The 18,168-nt window shown below is 40.1% G+C and overlaps 1 protein-coding gene across 1 annotated transcript in view; it reads right to left on the bottom strand.

The window, feature by feature from the left end:
• Positions 1-1,152: 1,152 nt before the first annotated feature.
• The window catches only part of zfyve28 (zinc finger, FYVE domain containing 28), a 188,185-nt gene continuing 171,169 nt past the window's right edge, over positions 1,153-18,168 (bottom strand). Inside the window, exons 11-14 of the mRNA XM_048594859.1 lie at positions 15,033-15,149; positions 12,909-13,013; positions 7,894-7,997; positions 1,153-3,959 (exon numbers count right to left, since the gene is read on the bottom strand). Coding sequence (XP_048450816.1) covers positions 3,828-3,959; positions 7,894-7,997; positions 12,909-13,013; positions 15,033-15,149 — 458 coding nt within the window. The 3' untranslated portion in view covers positions 1,153-3,827. The remainder of the gene's footprint in view (positions 3,960-7,893; positions 7,998-12,908; positions 13,014-15,032; positions 15,150-18,168) is intronic.

Raw genomic sequence — 18,168 nt, 5'->3', positions numbered from 1 at the left:
CCTATGATGCTGCTTGGCCTGCTGTGTTCATCCAGCTCTGCACCTTGTTGTCTCGGATTCTCCAGCATCTGCAGTTCCTACTATCTCTCCTTTATTGTTCTATTGCTTTGAACATGCTATTATGTACTGTGGAAAAAGCTAGGTCAGGAGTGACTTTGCAGTTAGACAAGGGAAGAATAAATTGCTCTGCCCTAATTTTTGCAGGTGGCATTGCCCTGCTGAAAAATTCACGTACCAGGATGAGGAAAAACCTTGAAATAATCGAAGACTTCTGTCAGACTATCAACATCATGAAAAACAAAGGAATCCAAAGGTAAGACCTTTGTGTATAACATTGAAGGCAGCTGGAAGTTGAGTGGTGAGAAAATCAAATTTATCCCCCTGGGCGATTTGGAGAAAAATCTTATTGCAGGGATTTACCGGTGGAAGGATGTTCCGGAAACAAAGTGGGTTGGAAAGATTGAGAACTAGGTCACCCATTTAGAATTGACTGCTCTCTGCCCAAATCAAAAGAACATGTGTCATTCCAGGTTATATTACAACCTTATTCTCAGAAACAGAAGTTTCTCAGAACATCTTACATAACCTCAACTTGGTCATCAGAAAGGCTGCTACGCAATTTCTCCACTTTCCACCTTATATAATGGATGATGCTTATATGCCTGCAATAGGGTTGGAGGGCAAGGTTTACTGAAGCTAGTAGTACAAATCTCAAATGCTATTTGCAGGCATATAAACATCATCCATTATATAAGGTGGAAAGTGGAGAAATTGCGTAGCAGCCTTTCTGATTACCAAGTCGAGGTTATGTAAGATACTGGCCTCTTTCCAGTGTTTGAAAAAGATAACTCGGACATCTTAAAGACTTTAAGGGAGCTCAAGATCCTGAAAAAAGTTGAGATCTTTACACTTAAACAGAACACCAGTCCCCCAACAGTGATCGTCAAACTCCTGGATCAACCTGATCAGTTAACATCTGTGATCGGTCCCATCATACATTATGATAGGTAGAGACATTTGAATCATAGAACAGAATCATGGAATCCTTACTGCGTGGAACAGGTCATTCGGCCCAGAGTCCACATTGACCCTCTGAAGAACATCCCACCCATACCCACCCCACCCCCCAACCCTGTCCTTGTAACCCTGCATTTCCCATGGCTCATCCTCCTAGCCTGCATATCCCTGGACACTACGGGTAATTTAGTGTAGCCAATCTACCTAGCCTGCACATCTTTGGATACTGGGAGATGGCTAAACTGATTGAATTAAAAGCCAAGGAGCAAGGGTCAGTTAGTTTAAACATGATACAGTGTCAAGCTCTTGGATGTGACCAGCACATAATATTAAGTCATCAAGACTGATTAATGGATTGTTGCTATGCTGTAATTTGTTCCCTACAAGGATTGTATTATCCAGAGATAGGCCACATGCCTGGAAAGAGTGCAAAATGTGCAGGTCCCTGTTAGAAACACAATTACACATTTCAGGTCTTTGCCTATTCATCAAGAATACATGGATGAAGAGGCACAATAAAATTGTTGCCAAATTTACAACAGTATATAGAGGAATATGATTGGACAACATACGACTTACAGACAACAAAGGTCACATCTGGAAACCAGATTTGATTTTCATGAAGAAATAGATTGCGGTGGTCAACGTGATGGTGAGGTTCCAGGATGATAACAAGTCTTTGGAGACAGCATGAACAGAAAAGGCGTTGAAATACAGTTATTTACATTGAGAATTCAAGGAGTTTAGAGGAGGAGTGGAACCCTTCTATTTTGGTTTCATAATGGGAGTGGGAGGAAAATGGTTTGAACAGAATGACTATCTTATGAAATTTTTAGGGATTCAAGGTATCTCTTGCTTGACCACAGCCCTGACACTGGAGTCTCTTCAGATCTTCAATGACAGACAAGACTGTAGATCTTCAGTTTCATGGGGTATTTTATTGATAAGATAGTAAGTCTTTAGCAGAGACCTTTAACTTGTAAGGATAGAGAATCTATATATAAATAATGGGTGTCTGGGGTGGTGGGAAAAATTAGTATAAATATAGAATATAGGTAGTTGTTAGACATTTAATTGGTGAAGGGATTTATATTACAACATATCAAATGATGTATTTATGGTATTCTAACCAGCTCGACTTCCAGTCTTAGTTTCCCACTGGTGGGTTATCCTTCCACTTGGTGAGGTAGTCCCCCTAACCCCTGGTATTGTCCGTGATCCTGTCCTCTTTAACATCAATGCTTTTCCACGAGAGATTGTTGTACATTGACAGGTGATGACAAAATCCGGACAAGTCAGTTATCTGAGTATCCTTCAAATAGTTAGATATTAAGGAGATTCATTTGTTGTTAAGTATGTGGAACAGAACTGAATGAACACCCAGATTATTGACACTTGAATTACTTATAGGCAAAGGCACTGGCTAGTGTACTCCTGAGACATGGAGGCAGGGGTTCCAGGGCTTATATATAGATCTTGGCTGTAGCAGCTATAGTAGGGATGCAACAATTGTTCTCTCACTCTAGAAGTAGGGATGAGGAGGAGTGAACATTTGGTATCCCTTTACAAATGAAGAGTAAATACTTGGCTGAGTTACTGAATCAATGACCACAGACTGTATCTGGCTGAGAAAAAAAATCTTCAGAGTGAAATGTGATGACGACTTTCAGTATGTGAGGAGGGAATTTGAACTTTAGCATGCTCACATGTGGTCATCACAGATTTGATTACTAAGTTTATCAGCTGGTTGGTTCAGTTCAGTATGTGTCTCACAAATGGTCTTGTCACCTTTAAAGAAAAAATATATTTGGCAAGAAGCCTGCCCAAGACTTCCCATTGCAGCCACACAAACTTATTTATATACAATTCCAAACTCTTGAACACACTGGAATGCTCTCCTTTCCCAAACGTGAATGCAGCAGCCGTCATTGAGCAAATCACCCAAGATCTAGATGCCCTCTCATCCCTCCGTGAATGAGTTGGTGTCTGTTGGCCCAACATTTCCACAACAGTACAGCTGAGATTGAGCACTTTATAGTGTGGATATCTACTCGTCACCTTGCTGCCCACATCAACACACAGGAGGCAATATCATCACTTGCTCCTCAACAGTAAGAGATCTAAATTGGCTGTAAAAACATGAGATAAAATGTCAAAAAGAAAACTGTACAAATCTTGTGTCACTGCATTCAAGGTGGGTGATTTTTGCTCAAAGCAACTTTAACAGTGGCATTGATGTTGCATGACAGACAATGACTGACTTTGCTTAATCAATACAAATAGAATTTGAAAAGAATCTTTGCTCATCTCAAATAAAGATCTGGAAAATTTCTGTTCTGATCAGATGAACTTCACCCAACATTTAAACCATTATGATTATGCGACACAGAAACATAAGGTCATCAAGTATTGCAAGCCCTTCAGACAGCGTTCTTCTTCCACCATGAGCACCCCCCTCAAACCCACCTCACCACCCCTGCATGTGCCTTCCTTCAGTTTAGGATACTTTTATAATTTCAATACAAATTTGTGGAAGACCATACTACAGTGGAACAGCAAAAGAAGCTCCGCACTTCCTTTCAGCAGCTCATTATCAAAATGCATTTAAAAAGGTCAGTACAAAAATTTCTACTTGGAGTTGCTGCTTCTCCCAGAACTACCTCATTGGCTCTAAGAATGGCTTATCCAAATTTCCATTCTAACTAAAAACAAACAATGCCAACACATCTCACTGCCGGCATCCAACATCAGTTGCGACCATATTGAGCTAGTTCATACGTGCCAGAACCAGGCAGTTCACTCAGCAGTTATCAGATGCTTGGTTTGTCACTGTAGAAGGGCGTCACATGGAACATGTAGCAATGTGTGCAGACCCGGACTGGTTTCATCTGGCCGTATCGAGGTAAGGGAGCAGAATGAGAAGAGCAACGTGAGCAGAAGATCTGTTAAATGAAAAGGCATTTAAACTTCATGTAGGGAAAGGAAATTGGTTAACAGTCAAGTTCTGGAGGTTCTCATAACATTTTTGACATGAAAACAGACATAAATGAATGGCTCACATAGAATTTACAGTACAGAATCAAGCCATTCATTCCAACTGGTCATTAGTAATTTGTGTGCAGAAAGCAGGAACAGGGTACGGAGTTAGATGATTAGCTATTTACCAACACTGATAGTCCATTTGAGTCATCCATATTCCACCTAGTACATTCCTGTATTCCCTTCTAAAATATTAACTGGCATTCCTAAAATCCATCGGTATTAGTCACCTCAACTGTTTCCTGTGGTAGGATTCTCAACAATCTAACCACTCTCTGGGTACTGATGTCATTTATATGTCTATATCTATGGCTATGACACACACACACACACACACACACACACGGAAACATTAGAAGTTACAGTCCATTGCTGAATCAGATAGGGGGCTGCTGGCTCCTTTTGATACATATGCATGGGAGAGCTTGAAGATTATGCATTGAATATAAAGGACAATATAATCACACAACATTTGCCTTCATTGTCAGCAAATCTGCAGTTCTCGTGTTCCTTTTGGATTTATGTACTTATCTTGATCCCAAACTTTAACTTATTAAATTTTTAAAATAATGTTTTTGTTTTCTAATCATTTCAACGTGTGTACTCAAGTAATCAAATTACGCTGCCTATCAAATATGAAGGAAAGTTGATAATTTTGGACATAATACTTAACATTTCATGCTGGGCCTCTGTTTCGGATGGGGTGGGTGGAAGATACAGTGCAGTTAGTACAATCCCACAGCTGTTGAGTAGCGAATATGGGGCTGGGACAGAATGCGTGCTGGCGCAAGGTGGGAGGTGGGGGGCGTGAGAGGGCGAGTGCGAGAGTCCGAGCATGAGTGTGACACAGTGAGCAGGGGTGGGAGCGGCACAGCGGGGGCAGGGTGAGCGAGACACAGCACACAGGGTGGGCGAGACACAGAGAGAAGGGAGTGCAAGTGAGAGCGCGAGCAGGGGGTGCATGCAGGGGGCTGTGTGTGCGGGGGGGCGGTTTGGGAGAGTTGTTTACAAGAGGTTATAAAAATATTATTTACTATATTATATTCGCTTATTGTGCTATATCTTGAAAGAAGAAAACCCCGTAAAGCAGTAGGTAATATCACTTCGTTACTTCATCACTTCAAGAAAAAGCTTGTGAGAATCAAAAAGTAGCCCCCAGTAAAATCAAAAAGTAGCCCTTGACAAAATTTCACAAGAAGCCCTTAAAATTTTTAGCCTCTGCTCTAAAGTATACATAATTTCCAACTTTATGCTCACCTGGAAGGGCTTACGGAGGGCCAGGTGCCTTCTAGTTTGTTGTCCAAATCACGATTCTTGATGTGAAGGCCAAAGATAGACAATGCATTGTAGCTAGGCTGGGCATTTCAGATCTAAATTGAGTACCCACTCACTTAGTCTGTGAAACTTTAGCTTTCTGCTTTCAGCCACACAATTATAGCCCCTAGTTCTGTATCATCTGCAAACCTGGATACACAACTCTATTCCATAATTAATATCATGAATAAATAAAGCTTATGTCTTGGTTGGTGCAAATCTCTAACAAGCATCACTTGTCACTTCTAATGAAAGAAAAGTTATTTTATTCTTAACCCCAAACCAATAAGAAAATTCAGATGATGCCAGACTGATACCAGAACTTGCTTCAATACTATGTGGCTGAAGTGAAGAGTTCAAATGCATTTAAGGGGAAAAAGACAAACGTATGAGGGAGAAGGAAATAGATGCTCAAGATGTTAGATTTTTTGGAGCAAAGAGGCTGAGAAGAGGTCTAAGATAAGGCCTGACTGCAGCATAAACGCCAAGGAGACTGGTTGTGCCAAATGGCCTGTTTCTGTGCTGTGTATTCTATTGAACTCGTCATACGCTTACCTCTAAATGTATGCATTGTCTTTTTTATAAATAATTTCTCATGTAGAACATTATTAAATGTTTTTGAGAGGTTCATATAGATAACATTTACAGACCACCTTCTATTGACACTTCTCACAACCTCTTTGATCAACTGGATTAGACATACATGACCCATCCATCGGAAACCTTCGATCAGCTCATAACTGTCAAAATCATTTGGTCCCTGATGACAAATCAGATTAACTTTCTTGAAGTAGAAATTAAACTGATAGGTTTATAATTATCTGTTATATTGCCCATTTGCAATTTCCTAATCCAAAGGTACAACTCTATAAAGCTTTCTAAAATAATGATGAATGCACTGTAATTTCTTGACCAGTTACTTTTAATATGCTGGTATAGAAACTAGCAGCTCTGATGGATTTGTCTATTTACCAGATTTTGCTTCTGTATGGTCATTTGATTTTAATATTTGAAGTTGACCAAATTTATCACACCATATTTAAAATGTTTATACTGACCAGAGAAGCAGTTAGACTCCCTCCATCTATAATGTCTAAACTACAATCTCTTCACACTTTGATTTATAACTATAATTTGGACGTAGGTGTCAGTGGCTAAGCCGAATTTATAGCTGAATTCAGTAATGCTGAGGACATCAAGAACCAATCAAATAGTGTGAGATTGGAGTCAGATGGAGAACTAGACAAAGCAGCATTGCTGGAAACCCTTTCCTTGAAGGGCATCAATTGTGCTTTTACACCAATCAGCAATGTCTGATGGTCTAATTTCTGGAGTTAGCCCAGAATTTACCAGGTTGATTGAATTCAATTTTGCACCATATAATTAAAATTGAATTCAAGGCCACTAAGTTGCAAGTCAAGTACCATAACTGATCAGACTCTTGTAACTTTGTATTTTGTTGACACAAAGGTAGGTAGGGAAATTAGTTGAGGAGGACACAAGACAGTTACAAAGTATACTTGACAGGTTATGAGAATGGGCAAAGATGTGGGATGCAGAATATAATGTAGGAAATTGGCAAGTGTTCATTTTGGCAGGAAGAATGTTGTCTAAATGGTGAGGGTTTACAGAGCTTTGAAATGCAGAGATATCTGGGAGTCCTCATGCATGAATTGCAAAAGGATAGGATGTAGGTTCAGCAGGAAAACTAATAGAGCATTGTCATTTATGTGGAGGGGATTCAAATACAAAAGTGCACAGAGGTTATGCTTCAGCTCCAGGGAGCTGGTGAGACTGCATTCGAAGTGCTGTGCACTGTATCGGTCACCTCATTTGCAGAAGGCTATAAGTCCATTTGAGGCAGTTTTGTTCAGGTTTACTGGGTTAATACTTTGAATGAGAGGGTTGTCTCTGAGAAAAGATTGAACAAGCTGGTCTTGTACCCTCTGGAGTTTAGAAGCGGGAAAGACAACTTGATTAAAGTGTACAGAAAGCTAAGGGGTTTTGACAGGGTAGAGGATGTTTACTCTTATGGGAGAAGGTAGAACTTGGGTTCTGTGTTTTAAAATCCCCTTTAAAACAGGCAGACTTTTTTCTCCAGGGGTCATGACTCTTTCAAATTCTACCTGAAAAGGTCACGGAAGTACAGTCCTTGAATATTTTCGAGATAAAAGTAGATGGATTCTTGTTAACCAATGACGTGAAAGGATATCAGGGGCAGGTGGGAATGTAGATTTGAGGTTACAGTTAAATCAGCCATGATCATACTGAATGGAACAGGCTCGAGGGGCTGAATGGCTCTCCTGTTGCTGATTCAAATGTTCTTACGTCATGACACAAAGTTAACATCTCATTCTCAACTCCAATCAGCACACCAGCCAGGGATAAAAACTCAAACATAAATCAAGTGAAACTGGATAGTTTTTTTTACAAATTCCATTAAAAAAGGCACACAATTGACTTTGAGGCTGGAAATTCATTTTGTTTAAAATTCTCCATCAAGCCTAGTGCTTAACCAATTACCTTTCCACAGCTTCTACAATGATGCTTTCTTCGAATCACAGTGAATGGTGCCTTGCATGCGGTACAGTAACTACAGACTTCATCTGGAACCCATTCTGGAGGATCTGTCAGAAACAGGAAAAAGACTTCATCAGCAACAGGTAATCATGCAGAAATCATGTCGCGAAAGTCCAACTTCTACCCCTGCCTCCATAATAATGACTTCTTTAAAAATATAAATATGGCACAATTGCATTTCACATTGTTTTAGAATTCAGAAATATATAATGAATTTTAAAATCAGGTGGAATATCTCAGTATTCAAATTTACATGATGGTGGACTCATAATTATAGGAGGAAAGCACATGGGAAACCTTTATAAAGCTCTGGTTTGATCACCGTTACAGCATTGTGCCCAGTTTTGGTTACCACACTTTAGAAAATAGAGAAGGGTTCTCAAGAGGATGCAGAAAAGATTTATCAGAATGGTTCAGGGGTGGGGATTTCATCTATAAAGGTTAGGTGGGAGAAGCTAGGGTTATTCTCCTTGAAGCAAAGATTGAAGTGAAATTTGATGGACTTGTACAATATTGTGATAGGTATAAACAAGGTAGACAAGGACAAACTGTTTCCATTAGCTGGTATGAGGACTCAGAGACACAGACATTATAGATTTCTGGTAAGGGGTGTCAAGAGAAGTCTATTTATAATTATTTGGAAAATGTTGTTCACAATGGCGTTTGAAGCAGGGATTATGAATTATTTTAATGGAAATTAGATGATCACTTAAGGGAGATAAACTCAGACCTAGGGGGATATAGTGGGAAATGAGACTGACTGTTTTACTCAACACGGGCCAGCACAGACTCAATGGACAGAATGGCTTCCTTCTTTGCTATAGATGACTATGATTGTGCATATTACATAGGCATGTATGTGAGGGAGTAGTGACAGTAGGGGGTGAAGAAAAGCATCAACTGAACAAGATCCCTCCTGTGCTTTCTGTCTCATATGATAATCACTTTAATGCCTCCTACCCAACAGAAACCTGCAAAGTTCAAAAAGGAAACCAGTAATCAAGAGCTGGGTCTACTCTTAATGGCACATGTGGCTGTCTGTGATGAGCTGATACTCTTCACAGAAAAAAAGCAAAACTATGCCTTGTGTACTTTGAATGCAATTAACCCTCACCCGAATTCCTTTTCAGACATTTATTATGTATTATTTATTTTAAGAAGGTCTTGATCAACACTTCAAGATTTCAGTTTGATTGATTTCAATTGTAACATTCTAGTTTTCTCAGTGAAAAGAAGAGCTAATGGTTAAGGGAGCACAATATCTGGCTGAACAGAAGCGTTACACCACAAAGAAAGAAATTGACATCCATAAAACAGGTTAGTGCACATTTTCTCTGCCAGGAACAGTCAGTGCCCCTCACGTATTTTTCCAGTGAACAAAGCCAAATTATTTGAGGACAGCTGCTGCCAAGCATAAAGAAAGTGCAGTAGTGACTTATTTTAGATAAAATACTGCAGATCAAAGTAAACAGTCTCAGTATAACACAAGTGTAACATGCACAATTTTAACAAACTAAAAGTAGTTTGAAATTTAAATTAACTTAGAATTCCTGTATAGATTATTATGTTGGTGTAGGTGACCACTCCAGTTTGAGGCTGGATACAGCCACAAGTAGAACATTGATTTATTTTTTTCTTTGATGGGAAGTGGAGGTCACTGGCAATATACACGGCCATTTCAGAGGACAGTTAGGTGTCAACTTGATTCTGCAGATCTGGAGTCACATGTAAGCCAGACCAGGTAGGGAAAGCAGATATTCTTGCCTAAAAAATATCAAAGAATCGAATAGGAATATACATGAACCACTGACTGGAGGCCAGCCGGCACCCATTAAATTCAAATTCCACAAGAATCCTTTAAGAGAAGTTTAAAACAAAAACAATTTGTGGATGCAAATCAATATATGGCTTTTTAGTTTGGTCAAGTGTCGAGATGAATAATGGTATGTGGATAACAAAATTTCATGAGACTTCAGCCAATATTACAAATTGGTAGCCGTCAACTGAAATACAATGATGCATGAAAATTGTGCACTTAGGAGGAAAGTGCGCACTTCTAGAAGAGCAGTTACATTTAATTTTGCCTGAATGATTATTGAGGAGGACACCACGGTAAAAAAATATTCTTAGAATCCCTCCAGATTCAACCCCAACCCTATCCCTGTCATCCTGCATTCCCCATGGCTAATCCATCTAGCCTGCACATCCCTGGACACTGGGCAACTTAGCGTGGCCAATCCACCTAACCTGCACATCTTTGGACTGTGGGAGGTACCTCGTACAGACACAGGGAGAATGTGCAAACAAGTGTAGAATTGAACCCAGGTCCCCGGCACTGTGAGGCAGCAGTGCTAACCACTGAGCCACCGTGTCACCCCAAATACTGAGAGACTGTACTGCTTAGTATTCCAGCTATCAAATGCTTATTCATTAATTAAAGCAAATGCTGAATCTTTGATGTTTTGCTGTAACAGCAAGTTGGCCTCCTGTCGTTTGGTATGGTCCTAATTAAATTTGGGCTAAGTAATTTGAATGCTATTTAATTATTAAAGCAATGAGATCACAGTAGCATTTGAAGATTCTGCCATCTCTGTCAAATGAGAGTGCAATAAATAATTGGACTAATTATTTATGTTAGTTATATTGATTCAAATGGGTATTGTACTTTTGTGTGCAACCACAGATCGGATGCACAGGCCTTGGAGCAAGTATAACAGCCATTCACCCACAATAGCTGGGACAAAGGGAATTGATTACAGGCAAAGACAGGGTGACATCCGCTGGATTTCAGTGGAGGGAAGAGAAATCTGACTGTTCTGAAGAAGGGTCAGTGGACTCGAGACACAAACTGTTTCTTTCTTCCCACAGATGCTGCCAGACCTGCTGACTTTCTCCAGCAATTTCTGCTTTTGTGTGTTTGAGAGACTTAATTTGATCGTATGCAGTTGTGAAAAATTCCCTGCAGGAAGTAAACCTCTCTATCGTGTTTGAGTTGGAGATGAACTTTCATTCTCATGTTGTGCCATCACTAAGACCTGCGATTTCCACCTCTGTAACAGTGTCTGATTCCACTTCACTTCAGTTCCTCGACTGCTGTCAAATCTCAACTGTCTAGTTTGTAGTCTTCCATTCACCAAAACTTCTGTAAGCCTACTAATCTGCTCAAGCATTTGCCCATCCTCATTAAAAACATAACCTCCAAGCTTGACGATCTGAAGAGGCTGCTGGTCAGTCTTGTGCATTTTACTTTCTGTAAGGTTAAAGTAATTTCAAAGTCTGCTGTTTGGTCGCAAAGTCACACCAAATGCCAGTCACCCACTATCAATATTCACTGACCTATGCAGTCTCCCAGTTATATGACGTATCCATTTAAAAAGTCTTTAAATCCCTCCATGTCAGACTCCTCCCTATCTCTCATTTTCTATAAGTCTTCAAAGTATTGTCACTCTGAATTGGGTGCCTTTAGCTGCCTGGATTTTGAGCTCTGCAATGCCCTCCCTGCTCCACTACTTCACTTTCTTCCTTTAAGACATGGTCCAAAACCCATTTATTGACCACGCTTTTGGTCACTGCACTAAAATGTTCCTCGGTGTCAAATTTTACTTCATGTTAACTTCTGTCAAGTGCCTTGGAATGTTTTGTGATAAGAGGTGATGAATACAAGTAGTTGTTATTGAAATCTAGAACAAAAGTGATAATTTTAAAATTGAAACTAAGTTAGTTAAAAAGAAATCAATAAGAAGGACCTTACATAGTTTTGAGAAAACCTGCAGTGCACAACCCTAGGAAACCAAACATATAGACTTAATTGGCATCCATTCTTTATGGTAAATTTGGCAGACAACTCTTTAATATGTGCCACTTGATCAGGATTTATATCTGGCAATCTTTATCCACTTGAACAGCCAAAAAGGAATTGATGCATAGAAGCACATACAAACAGGAAGCAAAAATGGCAGAGAGCTTAGGAGAGTACTCACAAAAGAAAAATGATAAACAGTCACAGACATGAAGGAAGAAAGAGATGAGAGGGAGAGAGCATCTTTGAGAGAAACAAATGTGAATGCATAAAGAGAAGTGCTTAAGAGAGAGTGCATGCATCAAGAGGCAAAGGCCACACACACACTTAATGGTCAAAGGTTTACACAGTTTTAGTTTGACTTTCTACCTTTCTGATGCTGCAAATGAACTTTGAGTCATGTGTGAAAAAAAAAACAAAAAAAAAGCACCTTTGACTTTCCAGTATCACCTGAATGGAAATTCTTTTACTGAATTTTTTATTTAAGTCTCAAAATTGATCCATACAGGTAGAACTGTTTGTCACTTTAGAGTACAATCTTCCTCTATTATCCTTTCTCCAAGCACAGGAGGTTAAGCACGTATCAACAGCTAAGCATAAGAGACACACCCACACTCAATTTTCTCCAGCTCGTGCAATTTCACAAGAGTCTGGCTACAACTACCCAACCCAACAGCACAACGTACCAGTAAGCTTCTCAAAGCTTACTAAGCTGGAGTTATTGGCTTACCTGGAGCTGCAATTTAAATAAGAGTTCTATGTCTCCAGATTCAATGAATGAGTCAGATTGCTGATTAATTATCAAAACAACCCTGAAAAACTGAAAGAACTGCAGATTCAGTGATAATGTTTTGGGTCCAGTGACCCTTCCTCTGAGGAAGATCCACAAGTTAGGTACTTCTGCATACAAGATTTGGTTTTGTTCTGAACTTCAATTATTAACTCAAACTCCCAAGCAATTCCTGACTGATTTTGCAAGGGCTATTGAATTGCTCTTCCCTCAACAACACTTAATTTTTTTTTAGAAACCAAAATACGTGTTTGGACAAATGATATGCACTTCAAAGAAAATCAATTCACACAATGTTTAATGTTTTAAGGCAGCTATTTATCCAATTCCAAATGTTAATACAATATTAAGAAGTGCTCAATACTTCACCTTCAAGGTCCTCATCTCTTGCCTTGTCAGCCAGTTCAGAGGCAGACACACTTTCCCGGCATAAAGCACAATCTTCAAGTGCAGGACTTCTCAATGTCTGGTCACCTGAAACAAAGAAGCCGATGGTATTGGAGCAAACTCAGTCACAGTTGTAAACTCAACTAATGGCTTTTATACTCACATACTCAATTACAGAACAGGTTTCATTGCTGCCCTTACCTGGATGGCTAGTTTGCAATGCAGAGTGACACCAACAGCATGGGTTTAACTCCAGCACCGGCTGATGTTACCATGAAGAGCTCTCCTTCTCAACCTCTCCCCTCGCCTGAGGCACGATGACCCTCAGGTTAAACCAGTACTAGTCATCTCTTTCTAATGACAGCAGACCTATGGCCTAAGACTATAGTGATTTAACCTTCACCTTTTTTACTCAGCAACTCAGGCCTTCCTACTGGTAATCATGCAAGCTTTTCACACTGCAATCAGTGTCAGATATAGCTCAGTTGAACTCGGTTCTCAAGTCTGAAAGGTCTGGGTTCAGGTCCTACTTCCAGACTTGAACAGAGACATTTAGACTGGCAGTCAAATACAAATGGAGTACTACCCTGTCACAGCTGCCATCTTTCAGGCAGAATGTTAAACTTAGGCCCAGTCTCAGATGCTTGCAAAAGATCCAAAGACACTGTTTCAAAAAAAGAGCAGGAGCACTCTCCTTAGTGTCCTGCCCGATATTTATCATTCAAACATCACAGAAACAGATTATCTGGTTATTACAAAGGAGGCAATGGACTAGTGGTTTTAATGCTGGACTAATAATCCAGTGACCTAGATAACATTCCGGGGATGTGGGTTCAGATCCCACAATGGTGGATGACAATCAGGAATTAAGAGTCTAATGATGATTATGAAACCATTGTCCATTGTCAGAAAAACACATCTGGTTCACTAATGTCCTTTAGGGAAAGAAACTGCCATCTTTACTTGGTCTGGCCTACACATGACTCCAGTCTCACAGCAATGTGGTTGACTTTTAACTGCCCTCTGGTCAACTAGGGATGGGTAATAAATACTGGCCTAGCCAGTGATGCTCACATCCGATGAACGAATTTAAAAAGAATACTCTTTGTGGGATCTCACTCTGCACAAATTTGCTGCCACACTTCCGACATTACAACAATGACTACACATACAAAGCAGTTCATTGTCTGCAAAGTACTTTGGCACATTCTCCAGGAAGTTTTCTGAAGAAGGGTCTAGGCCCGAAACGTCAGCCTTCCTGCTCCTCTGATGCTGCTTGGCCTGCTGTGTTCATCCAGCTCTACACCTTGTTATCTCTACTTATTTAATTGTAGTTTGTGTTTGGAGACCAGAAAGGGCCAAAAAGAGCATTCTCGACTCCTTATTTTCTTGCAATTGCTGTCCATCACTATTGCACTCTGTTACCTGGATCATATGTGGGAAACTAGATGAAGTTCTCAAAAATAAAATCTTCAAGGCAATTTCTTTACAGTGAAGTAACTCGATATTGCACATTCAGCAATGGTAAAATCTTTTACAACCGAGATTTGCAGAAGAAATGAATGCCATCGTGTAGTGCTCAAAATTTCCTCAGCATCTTTAGGACCATTGGAAAAGAGAGGTTTCTCACATTGCAACACACTAAAGTTCAACAAAATGCTTTCTCCCTGTGGGAATTCGACTCATTATTGGTGCTCTCCCAGACTGATCAGCTGACTTAATGAACCTACCTACACAAATGAGTTTATTCAAGACTGAAACCATAGGATTTTTACAATAATTTACCAACTGTCGCCAGAGTGCTTGATTCTAACCACTTAGATTTCTGTTAGAGTCATTTGTGCAGATAGCAAAAGATAGTTTAATTGAACCTTAAATTTGTTTTAATATTGATGTAAATTGCTTACAATCCAAAAATAAAGTCAATTAGAGATTTAAAAATCTCTTGTTTACAACAGCTGGAGTACAAAGGAAATAGATTTAACAGTATACTATGTAGCTAAACATCGGAATTGAAGAACATTTTGCAGTTCAGTAAGCATCAGTGCAGAATAGAGACAAGTTAATGTTTCAGTCACAAGTCCAGACCCAAAATTAGCTCATTACCTTTCTTTTCTATCCTGCTGCCTTCATATTGTAACTTGGTCGCCATGACCTCGAATAGGGTTTTAAGAATGCTTCGCAGGTCACTTGCATAGTTAGTCTGTAGCTGATCAGCAACACCTATGATGTTGATAGAGAGATTTTGTTTTTAAAATCAAAGCATATATAATTTTCTACTCACGGACCTGCTGTAAACTATGGAGACACTGGATCTGGTTGTGACGATGACAAAGAAACTGCAAGTGGTTATAGGTAAGTTGAAGAAGTGGTTAAAAACCTGGCAGATAGAATGTAATGTTGAAGTGTGAGGTCATGCATTTTGGTAGGAAGATTCAAAAGGTAGACTATTACTTAAATAGGAAGAGACACCAGACCAGTGCAGCAGTGAAGAATCTGGGTGTCTTCTGCATTAAAACATAACATATTGCAAGTGCAGTAAATAGCTAAGGTGGCAAACAGATTTTTTTTATTACTTGGGGTTTTTAAAAAAAGGGAAGTCTAGTTTCAGTCCCCATGTTTTAAAAAATGATATCCTGACAATGAAGGCAGTTCAAAAGAGTTTTAACCATGTGGACCCCTGGGATGAAGGGGTTGACTTATCAAGAATGTTTAAACAGGCTAGGCCTTTATTCATTCGAATTTAGGGGAACAAGGGTGATCTTGCAAAATATAGGAGATTTTGAGGGAACTTGACAGGATAAATGTTGAGTAAACGTTTCCATTAGCTGGGGAGTCTCAAACTAGGGAATATAGCTATAGAATAAGGGTATACTCATTTAAAACTGAGATGGAAAGGAATTTCTTCAAACAGAGAAGTGATTGTCTGGAATTCTCTACCCCAGACAGGATTTAATGAAGATACAGACTGATTTTTGAAATATGAAGAATTGAGGGCTATGCTGGGCTGGTACAAAAGAGAGGTCGAGGCCTGGAGCAGATCTGTCATCATCTTGTTGAAGGCAGGACAGGTTTGAGGAGCTGAATAGCCTATTCTTGTTCCAATTTCTTTTGTTCAATGCATCACCTGAAATCAAACATGAAAAAGCAGGGGAAAACATCTGATTTAACTGCCACACCATACCCCATAAGCATAATTATCTTTACTTTTAAAAATATTTTTCTACCTATGACATTGGCCAATGAGTCTATTAATACAATGGCCTGGATATGCTGTCAGTGGAGAAGCATACCTTGACTCCACCACACTAGCACCCCACCACATGCCTATCCTAAGAAGGCAGTCACTGTTTATCCTGAAGGCAATGGTGAGCAATGGACAAGTGCAGGAGAAGGCAGCATGATGTATATGATCAGCCGTGATTTTATTGAAAAATGCAACATCTCAAGGAGTTGAATGGCCTACTCCTGCTACTTGTTTAACAACTGAGTTTTACTATTTGGAAGTTCAGATGTAACAACATCTCACAGTTTAAATTTTGATATCACACACACACTGGGCTAAACCTCTATCACTTCATTTTCTCAAGAGGTTAAAATGTCACAGAAGTTACTTTTAAAATTGATTTCTCCAATGAATGAGAAAAGCTTGATCTCCATCTCTTGCCCTCATAAAAGGTGGTGGTAAGCTGGCTTCTTCAACAACTGTAGTCTGAGAGATGCTGGTATACTCACAATGCTGCGAGGAAGTGTGATTCAGGATTTTTGACCCAGGGAAGAAATACTCATCTAGTTCCAAGTCAGGATGCTGCGACTTGGACAGGAACATACAGATGAGGGCCTCCCCAGAATCTTCTGTCCTTGTCCTTCTAGGTGGTAGAGGTGTGGGATTGGAAAGCGCTGTTGAAGGAGCCTTGGTGTGTTAGTCCAGTGCATCTTGGAGGTGGTGCAAACTCTGCCATCTCACACCAGTCGAGAAGGGAATATTTAAGATGGAGGAGTGGAGTGCTCATCAAATGGATTGCTTTGTCCTGAAGCTTCAAGCTCCTTCAGTAGTTTTTGGAGTTGCACTCATCAGGCAAGCTATGTGTATTCCATTCCACTCCTGACTTGTGGCTTATATAAAGTGGATAAGCTTTCAAGAGACAAGAGGCGTTATTCATCAGAATTTCCAGTTCCTCCCCTATACTTGTGGATGCAGTATTTTTGGCTTCATCGATTTCTAGTCAATGGTAACTCCCAAGATTTTGACAGTGGAGCATTCGATGATAATGAATGTCAAGAGGAGATGGTCAGGCTCTCTTGTTAGAGATGGTCATTACCTGGCATTTGTGTTACATAGAACATAGAACATTACAGCGCAGTACAGGCCCTTCGGCCCTCGATGTTGCGCCGACCTGTGAAACCAATCTGAAGCCCATCTAACCTAAACTATTCCATTATCATCCATATGTTTATCCAATGACCATTTAAATGCCCTTAAAGTGGGCGAGTCTACTATTTTTGCAGGCAGGGCATTCCACGCCCTTACTACTCTCTGAGTAAAGAACCTACCTCTGACATCTGTCCTATATCTATCACCCCTCAGTTTAAAGCTATGTCCCCTCGTGCTAGCCATCACCATCTGAGGAAAAAGGCTCCCACTGTCCACCCTATCTAATCCTCTGATCATCTTGTATGTCTCTATCAAGTCACCTCTTAACCTTCTTCTCTCTAACGAAAACAGCCTCAAAACCCTCAGCCTTTCCTCATAAGACCTTCCCTCCATACCAGGCAACATCCTGGTAAATCTCCTCTGCACCCTTTCCAATGCTTCCACATCCTTCCTATAATGCGGTGACCAGAACTGTACGCAATACTCCAAGTGCGGCCGCACCAGAGTTTTGTACAGCTGCAACATGACCTCATGGCTCCGAAACTCAATCTCTCTACCAATAAAACCTAACATACTGTACGCCTTCTTAACAACGCTATCAACCTGGGTGGCAACTTTCAGTGATCTATGCACATGGACACCGAGATCTTTCTGCTCATCCACACTACCAAGAATCTTACCATTAGCCCAGTACTCTGTATTCCTGTTACTCCTTCCAAAGTGAATCACCTCACACTTTTCCTCATTAAACTCCATTTGCCACCTCTCAGCCCAGCTCTGCAGCTTATCTATGTCCCTCTGTAACCTACAACATCCTTCTGCACTATCCACAACTCCACCGACTTTGGTGTCATCCGCAAATTTACT

Source organism: Rhincodon typus, chromosome 3, assembly GCF_021869965.1.
Source record: "Rhincodon typus isolate 14 chromosome 3, sRhiTyp1.1, whole genome shotgun sequence".
In the NCBI taxonomy this organism is placed as follows: Eukaryota; Metazoa; Chordata; class Chondrichthyes; order Orectolobiformes; family Rhincodontidae; genus Rhincodon; species Rhincodon typus.
Note: the sequence above shows the minus strand (reverse complement) of the source record. Positions and strands in the feature narration are given on the sequence as shown.